Source organism: Protomyctophum parallelum (genome assembly GCF_964188405.1).
Source record: "Protomyctophum parallelum genome assembly, chromosome: 4".
In the NCBI taxonomy this organism is placed as follows: Eukaryota; Metazoa; Chordata; class Actinopteri; order Myctophiformes; family Myctophidae; genus Protomyctophum; species Protomyctophum parallelum.
In genome coordinates this window covers 8,941,018-8,958,398 of record NC_139700.1, presented here as the reverse complement: position 1 = coordinate 8,958,398, position 17,381 = coordinate 8,941,018, and the positions used below count along the sequence as shown (strand labels likewise).

At 40.5% G+C, this 17,381-nt stretch overlaps 2 protein-coding genes across 2 annotated transcripts in view; both read right to left on the bottom strand.

Moving 5' to 3' along the window:
- kiaa0513 (KIAA0513) overlaps positions 1-7,400 on the bottom strand; it is a 35,474-nt gene extending 28,074 nt beyond the window's left edge. The window contains exon 1 of the mRNA XM_083763462.1: positions 7,355-7,400. The gene's annotated coding sequence lies outside the window, so the exon portion shown is untranslated. The remainder of the gene's footprint in view (positions 1-7,354) is intronic.
- Positions 7,401-9,263: 1,863 nt separating this feature from the next.
- Positions 9,264-17,381, bottom strand: part of ces3 (carboxylesterase 3) — a gene marked incomplete at its 3' end in the record, with an annotated part of 9,135 nt that continues 1,017 nt past the window's right edge. Inside the window, exons 2-13 of the mRNA XM_083764131.1 lie at positions 16,013-16,214; positions 15,723-15,861; positions 15,267-15,400; positions 14,817-14,970; positions 14,227-14,331; positions 13,894-13,995; positions 12,611-12,751; positions 12,125-12,205; positions 11,571-11,712; positions 10,499-10,648; positions 10,098-10,170; positions 9,264-9,450 (exon numbers count right to left, since the gene is read on the bottom strand). Of these exons, the coding sequence (XP_083620257.1) occupies positions 9,264-9,450; positions 10,098-10,170; positions 10,499-10,648; positions 11,571-11,712; positions 12,125-12,205; positions 12,611-12,751; positions 13,894-13,995; positions 14,227-14,331; positions 14,817-14,970; positions 15,267-15,400; positions 15,723-15,861; positions 16,013-16,214 (1,610 nt within the window). The remainder of the gene's footprint in view (positions 9,451-10,097; positions 10,171-10,498; positions 10,649-11,570; positions 11,713-12,124; positions 12,206-12,610; positions 12,752-13,893; positions 13,996-14,226; positions 14,332-14,816; positions 14,971-15,266; positions 15,401-15,722; positions 15,862-16,012; positions 16,215-17,381) is intronic.

The window sequence follows — 17,381 nt, the reverse complement described above, 5'->3', positions numbered from 1 at the left end:
TTGTTTGGATGCCACCACCACAAGATGACATCAAACGTGTTGCTCTCACTAAGAGGGTAGAAGGCGAGGAAGGCGACGACATCTATCCTTTTTGCTCTTGTGAAGAAGGTTAACTGTCTTTATACTTAAAGATTGTTCATATTTATAGATGTTTCATCTGATTCATTATAGATGATACATTTGTGTGTAAAGATTACATTAGACTAATATTAATTATTTGGTTTATTTCTGTATGTGTATTTACAGAAAAGGATGAGCAAATGGTGCAATGCTGCAACAACTTGTGCAGTTCCTCTTGGTTCCACCTGTCTTGTGCAAAGCCACCACTGGATGCCGTAACAGAAGATGACTGGTTCTGCTGCGATGACTGTCGAGACAACGGAAACTATGTGTACTGTTTCTGCCGCAAGCAACGAGGCGGGACCATGGTACAGTGTGAGCTTGAGGACAAATGCCGGCGAAACGAGTGGTACCACATAGGCTGTTTGAGCCCAGAAGCCCAGCTTGAGAGCAAAGGTAGGGATAGATAGAGCATTTTATTTTTTTCAATTAATTTTTATTGAAGGAAACACAGACAAGAAAACACAACTGACAAGACTATACGGAAAGAAAAAGAAAAGAAAAAGACAAAAAGTAAAAGAAAAAAGGCTGCATTTTTCATATTACAAAAAACATTCAAAGAAATAGATAGAGCATTTGAGACATTATTAATAATAATTATATGAATGGTTTATAATGAATATACAACTTTTCCAACAGGGATATGGTATTGTTCGAATGACTGCCTGTACGGCACACAGGATGAGGATCATGTCCAGAATTACAGCAAGGCAGTGATGTGGGAGGGCCTGTGCCATCTGGCAAGAAAAGACGCTGTCAGAGAGGGCGATGGCACGGAAATGGCTGCATTTTGGAAAATGGACATGCTGAGTTTTTGGAACCGGAAGCGTCCTCATCCAAAATATTTTATCCTTGCCCACCAAATGTTGACAGGTAAGATTAGTAATTACAAATGATAAACTTTGACTATCCTGTTTAACCTGAACGGGAACCCCTTTTGGTGTTTTTAGTATTTTGTTATACTTTAGCTGTTGAAAAATAGCTGATCTACAAGCTCATAGCGCAGCCCCAAGTGCCGCGCTACGAGCTTGGAGATCTGCTATTTTTGAGTGTGAAACTGTGGCGCAAATCTTTGAATATATATTCTTTCAGAGCGAACAGTTTGAACTCAAATCTTTGCTTATGGGGGGGGGGTCCCTGGAACTACATATTTTCAGATGGGGGTCGGCAGCCAAATACATATATTTTTTGGTCTCCTTGACATGAAGATGACTGTCATAGAAACATGGGTGTTTCAGAAAACTGTCAGGATTTAGAAGACATTTGGAGAATCGGCCTCAGGTCTAAATGGGGTTAAACAAGGATCTACTTTTCATGCCCTGAATTATTATTATTCTGTTTTAAGGAATTGAAGGTCACCTTCCGGAGAGACTACGACAAGATATGATTTGGAATCGTGTGGCAAATTTGAAAGGGAAACCAGGCGGCAATGTGGGATTGGATCTCGTGAATGAGTTTCTGAACAATGAGTTCAAAGGTATTTATTTGATTCTTCATTATGCCTTGTATAAATGTGGTCATGTCACATTACATATTGATTATTGTAACCGGATCGTGTTTTCTTTTGTCAGAGATGCTAAAAAGGTCCAGAGGCAATTACACTGACCAGCAAATTGCCCGTTGTGCTGAGCTGTCAGGTTCTTTTGGAAAAGAGATGGACAGGCTCTTTTCTGAGGCTGGATTGGGGAATTTTGATTCCCCAACTCATGCATCGTCTTCACATACGAAAAAGTATAGGGAGGACATAGCCACATTTGTGAAAGAGTTCCACAGAGATGGACTCTTTGAGTACTTACCAGGAAGGTACCACAAGGGCTTCAACACGTTCAAGAACTCTCCAGGCATCCAGGATCCTCAGAAGATGGCTCACCACATGATGAGGCTGGCAGAAGAGATGGATGAGCGTCTGGAACTTCGAGACACCGATGAGTAGGATTTCAAAAAGGTATGTTACACTGTGTTTAATCTGCCAGTTTGAATAGTCAATTACATGTGAATACTTTTTGATTTATGCTCAATTGAGGTAAAATAATTACCTCTTGTGTCACACACACTGCAACAAGCTGATTTGTTGCATGCCAAAGTTAATTCATCTCTCTCCATGCCGGACAAGAAAAAGTACTCCAGTACGCCCTTCCGTATGCACTGTGACTCAGAGGCTCCAATCAAATCCAGCATGCACTTGTCTATGAACCTGGCATTTACTGACTGGGGGTAGATATAAAGCATGGCTTTCCCCTGGAGCCCATCCCTGGCACACCTTCCCACTTCTTGCCAGTAACCCATCAAATCATTTGATGGACCCCAGTGCAACACTTGACGAATGTCGTTAACCTGTACACCCAGTCCAAATGCCACAGTTGCTATTATGCAACGTATGTTGCTGTCTGGCCTTTTGAATGTTTTAAGTATACGGTCTTGTGTGCGTTCGTCGGTGTGGCTGTGAAACATTTCCAGGATTTTCGCTTCCTTTTTGCCCGATCCATCCACGTACATGTTGGTCCCCAAAGCCTTTTTTATTTTCCGGTATTCCTTGGCCACTGTTCGAATAGTTCTTTAATTTATGAAAAGATATGACATAAAACTTAAATACACATCTGTCATACTCAGTTATAATTATAGATTAATTGTACAAGAAATAACATATTAGCATGACCCTACAAAAATGTTTTAATTGCTTGTGATGCAGACATGGCCTACCGGCAGTAGATCACTGTTTTCATTGTATGCCTCCCTGAATCTTTCAGCTGTGCCACCAGCCAAGGCAGTTCCTTTAGTAAGTCCGACGTCGCACATCTCTCCATTGACAGGTGGATATTTTGACTACATAATAATAAAAATCAATGTTTGGCTGCACATGTGTGAATACAAATATTAATTATTTCCTATAAATAAATATTAGTATGTATTTGTGTAATGTGTATTCACATTACATATAGTATAATAGGTTACATACTGTACATACACTGTCTCTGTAGGGAGTATCTGTATAACACAGTGTACTGTTTTTACCGGTTAGATGATGCTGAGATGCACACCACTTCGTCAAGGGAGAGGCCCATGTTCTCCAGAACTTCTGTTCGAAGCTGTTCAGTCGCTGTTGCTGTCAACATCAACACCGGGCACCTCAGGATAATCATGATCTCTGGCACTTTCATGTAGTCAGCTCTGAAAGTTTTACCCCTTTTACACAGACAAAATAACATTCATGTTAATTAATGTTATCTGTATCTACAAAACATGAACAGTATTGTCATAACTTAGACCTGACACGAGATTCTACAAATGTCTTCTAAATCATGACAGTTTTATGAAAAACCTTATGTTTCTATGTCAGTGGTTCTCAAACTGTTTCATGTCAAGGAGCCCCAGGAATTATCAGTATTTGGCAGATGACCCCCATCTGAAAATGTGTTGTTCCAGCCAGGGACCCCCCCAGAAGCAAAGATTTGAGTTTAAAACGTTCACTGTGAAATAATATATATTCAAAGATTTGGGCCATATTTTCACGATTAAAAAAAAATAGCAGGTGCCGTGCTATGAGCTTGTAGATCTTCTATTTTTCAATAGCTAAAGTATAACATAATGCTTAAAACACCAAAAGGGGTTCCTGCCCAGAATGGGTTAAAGCTGGCTGTGAAGTTGGGAAGCACATGCCTTGCTTGCTTCAAGGACATCATCATTAAAATGTGGCTCATTAAGCGAAAAAGGAGAAAAAAAAAAGTAATGAGGTGTTGACTGTTGAAGTAATATTATTGTTAAATGTCATACATACCATGTGGTCATACAGTGCACCTCATCTAGTGCTAGCAGGCATATTCTACCACTCATTTCCCGAATCCAGGACCACCACTGTGGTTGGGAGACACACTCAGGAGAGAGGAAGACAAGTGTGGCCACTCCACCCAGGATCCCTTGTGGAATATGTAAAAAAATAATAATAATCTAGAAATGTACATACGGTAGCTTTTTGTATTTTTTTGTATTTTATTTGTATAAAAGATTTTTATGCTTTTTTTTAATGGTTTGTTAATTTAACATTACACACTTTGATTCAGTTTTTTTTTAAATTGTACATAGGTGGGCTAAAAAGTGAATAAAATGTGTAATTACTTTGTTTTGTTTCTTTTGGCATTTCTCTAGTGATGGCTGCAGCATTTACACCAAGAGACTGCCAGGTGTTGACTTGGTCACTCATAAGCGCCTTTAATGGGCTTATTACCAACACAATGTGTTTGTTTTCACCCGGGTGCAGCTGTAAAATAAGAGTTAAATTTACGAGATTAACGGGGATGGATGCATAGGGTAGCCTATAGGCCAAGAGCATAAATGTATAGATAGATAGTTATAGTGCATGCTCAGCAATTATGCTAAGATATTTATTTATTATTAATGTCAATAGGATAAAATCAAACTTACCATGTCATATATGTTTCCAAACAAACCGAAACATGCACTTTTCCCAAAACCAGTAGGTAAAGAACAGAACACATTTTCCCCAAAAGCAAGTATTGTCAAGATTTTCCTCTGTTCATCTTTCAAGTGAAATTGAGAAATTGAGTCTAATATCCGTTCGATTTCCGTCATTGCAATATTTGTACAAGTTCGACGTGAAAGTGATGTAGATGTATGCAGTGAAGTGAAATGACCATGCGGTATGCGCAGACAAAATTGGTTAAGTGACCAATAATTTTATTGAGTGTGCAGAAACATACAGGTGAAAAATGCATCTGACCATTCTTACCAGAGGAGGCAGTAATGTGCGGATGCGGCCACAACTTCCTTGATGTCTTAAAAACATGGATGCGACTGTCAAAATGCGGGACGTAAAGGCTCGGTTCAAATGGAGAGTTGGATTTTCTTGGGCGTTGTTATGGTTGAATTAGTGTAAAACCTTCACGTCCCCTTCACGTTTGGATTCATCGTGGCGTCAGGGTAAGAGACTTACATAGCGGAAACTTGCGCCGTTTCTGAAAGGTTTCTGAAACGCGGTGGGAGGGGCCCAGTGTGTGACCTCATCTCGGAGCTACAGAATGAGCGTAGGGAGAGGGCACATATGGGGCTAGATATTAACATAAAATAGATAACTTAACATTGTGGGAGAGAGAGCAAGGCAGTGTGTGAGCAAGATAGAGAGGGTCAAGAGTGGTGGTGGTTGACTGACATTCAGTTGGAGCTTGGAGGCCCCCCTGAGGGTGGAGGCCCGGTTCAATAGAAACTGGTGAAACATAGCTACGGCCTCCAATACCTGGTCTGCCCTCTGCTTCTCTCTTCTGTAGTCATAATGTGTTGTCCACTGTCAAATGTGATCGCAAAATGCAAACATACAGCACCACTAGACGGCCTAGTCTAGGGCTAGGCCTATAGCCTATCGGCCTACTACTCAGATCACTGTATGAATGAACTGTGTAACTTCACCTTACAGTTACAGGCTGGTCATTGGCGATGTGACAGGCAGAAGTGGCTGATGGCAGTCAGATAACGCGCGTGGAAATGTGATTAGTTATGGTCTGGTCAGTATTATGGCTGAGTGCTAAATTGACTCAATTCTCTTCACCTCACATGACATGACCCACACAATGAATGGCTAGACTGATGCTATAGTTCAGAATGTGTACTATCTTATAGAGAAAGAGAGGGAGAGACGGGCACAGAGAGAGATATTATTAGTATTATTATGTACATGCCGGTAGTGTGTTTGTTTACCTGTATGTGAGTGTGTTTGGCCAGTTGTGTTACCAGAGACACCTATACAAAAACACGGCCCCATGTAACTCAATGCATTGCCATTGATAGGATTTAACCCATTTTGGGTGGGAACCCATTTTGGTGTTTCAACTAAGCATTATGTTATACTTTAGTTTAGATATTGGAAAAATAGCAGATCTACAAGCTCATGAACTTGTAGGTCTGCTATTTTTGAAAAGTCGTAAAAATGCGGCACACATCTTTGAATATATTCTTTCAGAGCGAACGTTTTTATTTATTTCGACGTCAGGTTCCAGTATTGTATTGTGTGTTTTTCGCAACATGTTATTATCTATTTCTTTTTTAAGTTGAAAATGTGTCAATTACTCTGTGAACACTTCTACTTTATTATAAGCTCCTTTCATCTGAGAATGTTTCCCAGAATAGACCTACTGTACGTTTTGGGAACACAACAAAGTATCAAATTATTGTCACTGACAGACAATGTCAAAGGAATGCCGGCAGAGTTATGGAGTAATCATGGACCTTATTAAAAACAACTGTAAAGGAAGTTGTCCTCAATGTGCAATTCCAGATAGCAGCAAAAACACAGGCATATAAGTGCCAATCAAAACCAAGTTTAGACTAAGCAATGTCCTAAAAGCCTGACCTCTTCTAATGAAAGCGTAATAATATCCCATTTTATATTTAATAAAAACAAAATCCATAACCACAATCCAAATACACCTGTAAATTATATTATTATTCTTCTTATTATATTTATTTATTTGATTCATTTTTATTGTAGTAGTAGTAGTAGTAATTACCCATTTGCCCGTGAAATTTTACTTCATGTTGCTATTTTGATTTGTTAATTTGTATATATATATTTTTTCTTTTCTTGTATTGACCTGCTTTTTAGTTTTCTGGCATTCCGCTGCTTGTTATTTGTTTTATGTGAAGCACATTGGGTTGCCTTTTATGTATGAAAGGTGCTGCTATAAATAAAGTTTATTATTATTAATAATATTAATATAATGTGCTGAACATATTGGCGTCCTGGCTATAATAACAAACTGCTGCTCTGCACTGTGCAGCGCAGACTGCACTAGTACGTGCGCACTTGACAGCTTCAGGAAACAACACTGAATAAACAGGGCAAAAAAAGGCTGACGTTTCCTGTAATGTTAAGCAGGTAGGCTATGTTTTGTTTGGCATGGCCAAAATATAGCATCGCAACAGTTTCATGATAAAAACGGGTTGTGTCCGTGTGGTGTGTGTGTGTGTGTGTGTGTGTGTGTGTGTGTGTGTGTGTGTGTGTGGTACCCCCGAAAGCCTGAAAACAACATTCATCAAAACGTCACGACCCCCGTCTGACAAGGATTTACATTTTGATGTATGAACACAAGTTCAATGCGAATCAAGGAATCATGGACCTGAATGCTTTGGCCAGGTTCTCTCTTTAAAATAAACAAAATGCAACCGCACATCATTAAAACAGGCTACAACTTATTAATATATTTGTGTAAATAACAGCTGTACGTACATGGAAGGTCCCTCCGAGGTAGCAGCAATAGAGGGGCTGGTCTTCTCTGTGTTGTGTGTGTGCGTCGTAAGCTCTGCTCTGGTACTGTAGGAATGAAGTGCGCATGCTCCGTTTGGCTAGACGGTGATGCAGGCAAGCAGAGGGGGAACCCAATGACGTCGACAAACAAGACTGCCTATGAGCAAGCATCTCTGCAAGACTGCAACATGGATTTATTGATAATGATGGGGGCAAGCCCGAATGTACAAAATGTTCAGACTGAGAGCAATTCTCGCTAGTCTGCATTTGAAGGCAAATTATTTATCTGGGTTTATTATAAGAATGATTTTTCGATGAATTGAGCTTGTGATTGTGAGGAGGACACCAATGGAAACCAACCGAAAGGCTTTTCTGGTTTCATGATCCAGTTAGCAGACCTTATATTGTAGGCCTACTGTACTCCCCTGCCTGTGCCTGTCCTTGCATACTTAATAAAGTATTCAATCAATCAATCAATCAATCAATCAATCAAGCACACACACACACACACACACACACACACACACACACACACACACTCCAAACGAAACGAATATGTCCAAGAAAGACACACAGACAAGACAACTAACAATATTTTTTGCAGTGTATTATTATTATTATACAAGAATTGACCAAAAGCAACGAATCATCTAAAGTATTTAGAAGAGACATCTATAAAAAATTAAAAATGTAACTATTTCAAGACTAATTGGACTAAAGCCACGGTCATGGTTGTGTGCGTGCGTGTGTGCGTGTGTACGTGCGTGCGTGCGTGCGTGCGTGCGTGCGTGCGTGCGTGCGTGTGCTTGCCATCTTGGACTATGATTCTGGGCTGGAACCAAATAACAGTCCCTCTAAGAATAAACACTAGCCACATGGATATAGCATGTACTAGTAAGTGATCTATTGTTTTAAAAACAATGTTAAAATATGTGTTAAATATCTCTATAAAATGATGAATCAATTGCAATCATTGCTAATATAGAGTGCTTGTTCTGTAACAGGGGTTTCCCTGTCTCTCTCATGCTCTTTAGCAAACAGAAAATGCATTTTCAGGACAGGATACCTGTCAATAGCTAGTTACTGTGAGAGTGAGGTCACCAACTCGTGATTCCTGGATTGCTGCCTTCCACAATTTCCTATCTAACATCAGCTTCTTGAGCTCTGCAGTGTTATTAGCTAAGCTGTCAAGCCGCAGTACGTCTACATAGGTGGTATATGCTTCTTTCCCCTCCTGGCTTTGCCCTGGGTTGGCTGGGTTGAGTCAATTCACTTGCCTCAAGTTCTGTGTGCCTGACGCAGTGCCCTGCCAGGCTGCCACTGCCAGCCTCATCCTTCTCTGTCTGACTTTGTCCGTGACCCGTGGTAGGTCCCCATAGAGGTCCACATTTCTGATGCGGTCCGTCCATGTGACACCTAGTGCCATTCGTAGCATTCTTGGGTAGACGGCCATCCAGGGCTTTTTCCTGTTGTACTGTGAGGGTCCATGTCTAGAGTCGGCCCCATACAGCATACTATGAACAGCCCACACTCTCCTCATCACATGCAATTATCAATAGATTACAATCAATAGAGTGAACTCATACACACTTGACACATTTTACACTATGAAAAGGAAGTTGATAAATAGGTACTCTCCTGCATTGGATGAAATTAGCAACCTAACCCACCTGAAAATGTATTTTCTGCTTATTAAAGAGCCGGGGAGGCACTGCATATATACCACTGTCATTGAACAAACACTCTAGCAATGATTATCTGAATACAGAGTGACCAGAAAATATCACTCAGCCTACACACCACCTTTAACATTACCAGCTATTACGTACAGCAAGGGGGACTCTTTCACGGGATCATGCTGTTGACCTAATATCGCAGCTGCGTCATGTGATCACTTCCCAGCTTTGGTTGCTGCTGCATACAAGCTTCTCATCCTTTCAGGAAGGGTGACTGTAGCAAAATGGACCCGGTCCTTCTTCAGCTTCTGTCGAACCGTCTGCGTCAGCCCCAGTTCCATGTACTCATGCTTCTGATCGTCGTACAACGGCCACTGCACCAGCCCAGGACCATTTGGAGAGCTGAAGATATAGATTTAACTAATCAACAAGGTATTGAAATGTATGATTGTGGTAACAATACAATTGAAAAACCAAAAGACAAAGTGGCAATTATCAATGTGTCAATTATCTGTACTAAACGCTACTATATGAACATTATAAGTGAAATCATGATTACGGTGGTTAGGGCGGCGCGGTGGCTCAGGGGTAGAGTGGCTGGATGGCAACCGCAAGGTTGCCGGTTCGAAACTGGGCTCACCCAGAGTTAGTGTCGAAGTGTCCTTGAGCAAGACACTGTCTGAACCCCTAATTGCTCCTGATGTGCTGGTTGGTACCTTGCATGGTTTCCGCCGCCATTGGTGTATAAATGTGTGTGTGAATGGGTGAATGTAATGCACAATCTATGTAAAGCGCCTTAAAGGCGCTATATAAATGCACCATTTATGATTACAGATACCGCTACGGTAATGTATTGCAAGAAAACTGAACTGAATCAATGAATGCTGTTATATGTTTGGCAGCCTCCAGTAACTGACCAGACAAGCGAATCAGCCCTCATACTAAATTCAATGATTGCACTAATCAATCTGTCAACCAGGTATATCAGATACCGTAGCTCACAATGCGGTGTTCTTGTTGGTGCTGCACCTCTCAGAGCCTACACTCACCCAGTCCGTGCAAAATTGGCCCAGTATGCCATCATAGTTTTACATAGCTCGTCTTCGTCCTTGGTGACTGTGCCTAAAATGGTACACACATTAGAAACCACTGAAAGACATCAATAATTATTTGGCCTATACTGGCAAATATAATAGCAAAGTCATGAGGCTACAAAAACAATATTTTCCAGAATGTCCTTTTCTATTCATGTTACAATGTAATTCTGGATAATTGTTATTTCTCCAAACTGGGGTATACACAGCACAGAACCAAAACAAAGGTTTGACAATAGCCACAGTAATTCAGCACTTATTATGGCGAGCAATAGTCATAATTAACCATGGTTCCTAAACTAATACAATAAAAGAACATTATATTGAAGTCACAGGAACCTTACACTGATACCTACCTATGATTTTGATATGGCCATTCCAAAAACATGCCCCAAACATGAACCCAACGTCATCAGCATGATCTGCCCTCACAAAACTGGGTCTCGTCAACTTGTGCATCTCGGGACGGTGTACAAACTCATACAAGTACACTGGTGCACCAGCATCTAATGAGATGGACACAATAGATTAGAACTCATACAAGTACACTAGGGCACCAGCATCTAGTGAGATGGACACGATAGAACAAAGCAGATCTTTTTCAACAGATTTCAGAGGATATAGAGAAGGGATGGTTCAGGGAAATACAAAATGCACCACCCACTGGCCATGCATTTAAGGACGGTCAATTTGCATAAAGTAAGTTTAGCAGGACAAAAGCTGTATACCGGTATGTCATTGGTCCGACATGCGGAAAACGACCAGATTGAGGTTGGCAATGCGTTAAGGTTGGCGACCAGATGCTCTGCTCCGTGCTTGCGGTTGAGGTAGGTTGTCGTTGTCGGACCAATAACTGGTCGGAACTTAGTACTGCAGATTGGTTAGCCGATTTGCTCGTCTACATATGACGTAAAATTTCTCTTCATTGTCAATGGCATTTGATGTTTGTGTTGCTACAAATTTACATCATATTTGACGGACATATGACCTAATTTCTCAATGGCAAATATTGAGATGTGTGGGGACAAAGGCTGTAGGCCTATATAGGAGGCTCCGAGGGGCTAGCGGCCCTTAAAAATCACACTCGTAACATTTGATAACAAAAAAAAAACTCACACTCGTGTGAAGTGAGGGGCACTGTAATGAAGACTCTCACTTCCATTCATATTATCGGATCTGGGAGAGTGTTTATGGATATCTAGTCTCCATACATGGGGATATTCGACTAGGACAAACATTCATAGACTTGGCTACCACATGACGTCATGTCTGAAAGCCAGACATTGGATTGGCTAGCACCCCTCAAAAATAGAAGATCTACAAGCGATCAGTTATTGTTTTTTGCCATTTACCTTTTTTCAGTTTTAGACCATTTTTGTGGAATGAATGACATGCCCATATAGGGCTTTCTGACAAGAGGGAACTGACCTCTGTGGTAGCCAGCTGCTTTGACTACAGGTAGAACCATCAGCATGTCTCCGATTAGCTCAGTGAAGCCATCTCTGATGTCTTCTGGAGTCTTGGCATCTTTCAGGTATTCATCTGCTATCATGGGGTTAACAGCAGGGGCCTGTAAAAAGAGGATAACCTTTTTCACACTTTAACAGAGTGGTGGTGAATGAAATTATGATTTCGCCCAAATGTCTTGATAAATTAGTGTGGTTGCTATAGGCAACACACTAACACTATTGTTCTCAGTCAGGGTTTTTTTGCCAACAAAGTAAACCCGCTTTTTGTTAACTTTTGCACAACAGAAGTGAAGCTTTTGATCATGCTGTTGCCACTTCACATTACATCACAATATATAATATAAATGCTAAGACGGAATTTAGTTCCCGGTCGATTCCTCGCGACTCGCGTCAGTGCAGCCACACTTGCAGTTTCCATTAATTGCACCTTTCTAGTCTAATCAGGTTTATTCTGTGGTTGTCATAAGATTTATTGTACTTATTTTCATCCACGTAAACATCCACGGCACTCACCCCAGATGGGTTGAAAAGGTTCATGACTGCTAGCACTGAGTCTCTGCTCATACCATCCTGCCAGCCAGGTGGGACAAAAGTCTAAAATGAAGAGAAACGAGGGAACAGGGAAATTAAAACAAAATCCTCAACTGGCATTTCGGATGAGCAATCCTCAAACACTCTCTCCTTGGTGGGCTGCTTGGTGGGTGGGTTTATTACAAGCATATCAACAGTGAAGTCACTGTTGTGGGGAAAAACACACTGCTCATTCGTATGTGTTCAACATTCCTTATAATCTTATTACTTTTGTGGCATAAGGAACATCACAGGACCCCCAAAAAGACCCAAAATTGTATGATACTGTACTGTATTTGGGTCTTTTCTTTTGGTCCTGTAAAAATCAAATGCCCTACATCATAGGGTATTTAATGAGTTACAATGATGTAATACATGGGCTACTTAACTGAGAAAGAAATAACTCGTCGTATTATGAGAGCTTCACACCTGAGGCAAGATCCATCCAAACTCGTGGTCGGTCACACCCATCATGACAGGGACCTTCACCACCTCCTTCTTCTTCAGGAGTTCCTCAGCTGATTCTGTCAGAAACACGCCGTCCACTGCTGCTCCCAGATAGACCTTCATCTGAACACAATGGCCAACCTCATTAATAGGCAGTGGTGGAAAGAGTAGGCTACTCACAAATTTTACTTAAAGGACCACTTCACCACTTTTCAACCCATCTTCATATAATAGGTCCTCAGTAATAATCATGATAAAATGGCACCATTTTTTTCCTACTCGGTCTGTGTCTCGTAGAAGGGCTGTGGGCAGTTCAGAAACCTGTCCACCAGTGACATCATCGATGGGGAATCCAAGCAATTAGCTAATATAAACTGCAGGCTTTCTATTCCTGAAAGGTTGCAATGCGAAAATGGACGCCATGGTTCTCACGATACAAATCTAAACATAATTTTGTCAAAAACATCTTGTTAAAAAATAAATCTGCCTAACGATGATGTCACTGGTGGACGGGTTTCTGAACTGCCCACAGCCCTCCTATGAGACACAGACTGAGTAGAAAAGAATGGTGGTATTTTATCATGATTATTACTAGTGACTGAAGACCAATTATAAGATATATTGAAAAGTGGTGAAGTAAAAGTATTAATACAGCAATGTAGAAATACTCTATAGTAATTGTTTGGAATTCAAATGTTACTTAAGTACAAAAGTATTTGCAACAAAATGTACTTAAAGTACCAAAAGTAAAAGTAGGCCTACTTATTATGCAGAATGTCCCGTTTCAAGTTTCCAAAATGTATAAAAATATTTTTTAAATTAAAAGGCGATTTACAAGCTCACAATGCAGCGCAACACATTTTGAGTTTGTAGATCGACGATTTTCAAAATGTCCGAAGTAGTTAATGTATGTTTTGTAATAATAATAATCAAAATATACAAATAACTGTTTTCAAATAAATGTAGTGGAGTAAAAGTACAATATTTGAATCCGATATATAGTGGCGTAGAAGTAAAAGTATTGGGAATTGGAAATACCCCACTAAAGAAAAAGTACCTTACTCATGTACAGTCCTTGAGTAGCTAAATGTACTTAGTTACTTTCCACCACTGATAAAATAGTCTAGCCTTACTACTAGCCTACAAGACTAGTTCAGGTATTTGGTAATTTAAGTTCAATGGTTGAGGATGTTCTTAGCCTGCCATCTTGTGGCTGAAGTTGGAAAAACAATATGAGTTGGGAAACTGGGAACATGTCTACCCACCTTTTTGGTTGCATTGACTAGCTCATCTTGACTCTTCCCTCTCATACATCTGACCAGTTCCTCTGTAGTACTGTAGTCACATTCAGTCAGGTTGCCAATAATCTGGGTGTGGAAGGAAGGTATGAAAGGAGTGCACAGACACACACATCTTCATCTTCATCTTTGAAGCAGAAAGGCGTGTTCCGTGAAGTCAAAAGTACTGCATTATAAAGGACTGCATTATAAAGCTATTAGAAGGATGGATTAAAAGTCATTTTACGTTTCCAAAATAGTTCAATTTTATTTAATTGTTTCGCGTTAATTCACACTATACCTTTACCAGCGATATAATACCTGAGCTTGCGCCAAAGGATTGTTTGTTGTGTAAGTCCCAAGTGTTGCTACTCCACTTTGAAAAATAGCCTTGTGAAACAATCCCTTGGCTTGTGGAGACAGGGTCTGTTGGAAAGAAAATAATATGGATCATATTTATATATCATGCTGTCATGACAACATTATGAATAGCCTATATGACAGATTAGGAATAATAACAAATAAAACATGATGATTCCTAACCATATTTTGGTTTAGAGCAAAAGTAAAAATGTAAACATCACATAAAGCCATTTAAATTGACATACGTATAGGCATATATGCTAGATAGTATTGTTATTTATTTACTGATTTTATTTATGTGTATTGTATTGTAGACCCAACCTAAATGTTTCACAATGCATGTATACTTGTACATCTGTGTGACAATAAACATCTTGAATCTTGAAGATCCTAATAAAGTTGAGTTTGAGATTTTTTTTTTTTATTGTTATATCTTTATGTCTTCACACGGTAATTCCAATGTTCACTTGGGCCAATATATTACAGAATGTAAATCGAGCACCCGGATTGTATTTTTTATCATATAATGCCTTAATTGTTTTCTTTACCAGCATGGATGCGCTGATGGCTCCCGCAGACTCCCCCGTTATGGTGACTGATTGTGGGTCTCCTCCAAACATCTCAATATTCTCCTTGACCCAAACAAGTGCTGCTATTTGGTCCAGGAAACCCCAATTACCCCGAGCGTGTTCATCTCCAGTGCTTTTAACAGAAATAAACAAATGACAACTTGAAACTTGAATCTTTCAGAGTCATTTTGAGTGAGAAGAGCATTGACACCACATGCAGGCCCTCCGGCAGTGTGTTGGGTGTTGCGGTCCTTTAACCTTTAGTAGTTGTTATTGTAACAGGCACTAAGGCAGTATGCTGCAAAGTTCCACTTCATATAGCCATTGATTACAGTCTTTGTGTTCTTCTTCTTTTCCATACACCAGTAAACTTCAAACATTTTTAAATCCTAGGACTGGAGAACATAAACATATATATGCACAACATACCTCAAAAATCCCAGAATTCCGAGGCGATATTGGATGAGAACCACCACCATGTTATGGTAAGCGGCCAATGGAGCGCCGTCATACTGAGATGCCGCACCCATGGTCAAGCCCCCTCCATGGATCCACACCATGACCTCATCAACAACAGAGCACACAACAAGGTTCAGAGTTGACATACCAATGCACACATCGTATTGATTTGGCAACTCTAAACTGAGAGGACAAGACCAGACAAGATTATTGCAGTGGAAGAATACATTGACATAGTCTATAGTCATAGATGTATGTTTGTTATTGATCTGTCATTGACAGATGATATAGTTTACTTATGATCCTAGATTACTATTTCGATGCATTTGGTGTACCTTGTGTTATATCGCTTATTGTAAATCGCTCTGGATTAAGAGCGTCTGTAATGAGTGATATTTTAAAATGTATATAAGTGCAGAAACATACAGGTAGCTTGTCTTCTGCTGTTGCCTCTGCTGGACTGTATACGTTCAGATACAGGCAGTCTTCTGAAACCCTCGGTGGGCTGTAATCAATGGACATGATCTGAGAGACCTGCACAGCAATAGCTGGATCCTGGATACACCTAGGAGACATATTATTGAGAGAGAGAGAAAGACACGGTGAGAGAGAGACAGAGAGAGAAGAAATGCCATGAAATACAAGAGAGGTTGGCTATATGGTCTCGTCAGTTTATACTTTTGTCTTTTGAGGAAACAGTGGTCAAACAGTCTCACATGGGGGGCTGCAGTGTGCCATCCCTCTCCCCCTTCCACGGCTCTTCGGCCACAGGGTCTGCGAAGCGGAGAGGCCCCACGGGGGGCTGGGCGAAGGGGATGCCCAGGTACTGTTTCACTCTCCTCTCAGTTCCTTTCACCGTGGAGTATTCTCCTCCAACTCTGCCATTCTTCAGAGAGACCGCTGGGCTGTCAGTCCCTGCTGCAAAAAGAAACAACAAACAGCAAAACAATCAATCAATTAAAAAAGAAAAAGAAAACTAAACAAATTAATCATGAATTGCTTTTTATTCTTGGCTTTTAAGTAGGGTGACCAGATCCAAGTTGTTCATTTGAGGGACAGAAGTATGGCTTGTATCACACAAGCCATACTGGAGTTCAGGGTTTGCAACTTACTATACTTGAGTTGCTATTAAATGCCTTGATGTCATATTCGACCATTCATTTATAAACTCCTCTGGTGTCTCACATTTTGTTTTAAAGCCCTGCTTTATTTTTATGCTATTTTAACAGGCTTAAAAAGACATCTTGCAGGAAGAGACAATGAGAGAGCGTTACAACAGAAGGCCATCTATTAGGGGACTAAACTATTAGGGCATTTGAACACTGATGCAATTGCCTGCCAGTCACAACGTGGGACAGGGTCTCAATTTGTGGGACGCCTGAAATGGAAATGAGGGACTGTCCCAGGCAAAGAGGGACATCTGGTCACCCTACTTTTAAGATAGCAATGGTGGAATAGACCACCCTGGTAATCTTTCCAGTAAATGTTTACCCATGGTGCTACCGTACTACATGCTACTACATGCACTCACACACCATCAGCACAATATGTCTGTCTTGACAAACCGACTGATCTGCGAGCAGACACGAATAAAATCTTTGCCTGATTGGATTTCACTCAACAACAACACTGCAAACATCAATCAGTATGTACACAGTAGGCTATAGCCTGCCCCATACATGTCTATAGTAATGTGCTGAAACTCTAAATATTTATTTTATGATGCAACATGTGTTCTGTATGAAATGAGAATGTCATGAGTTGCAGTATGATGCACAAATTGTGTGTGACGTACGTGGCTGCCTACTGTCACACTACTCAAATAGTTTTTCATCAGCTTTTGTGTGAGGTGTAGAGCAGAAATTATCATTGCCCCCTCGGTAAACAATTGTCCCTTTCGACTGTGGCTTCAAAGCATCCAAATGCAGTTTCAGTGTTAATTTGTTCAGAATATTTAGTCTTAGTCCTATTTAGTCTTCTGAAAAACCAGTTTTTAGCTCTGCTCGGTGCTTGCCCGTTTTTCCTCCCGGAATTTTCCCCAGTGAGGGGGATAACTTTGTAATATGCTATTGGCTGTTTGTATTC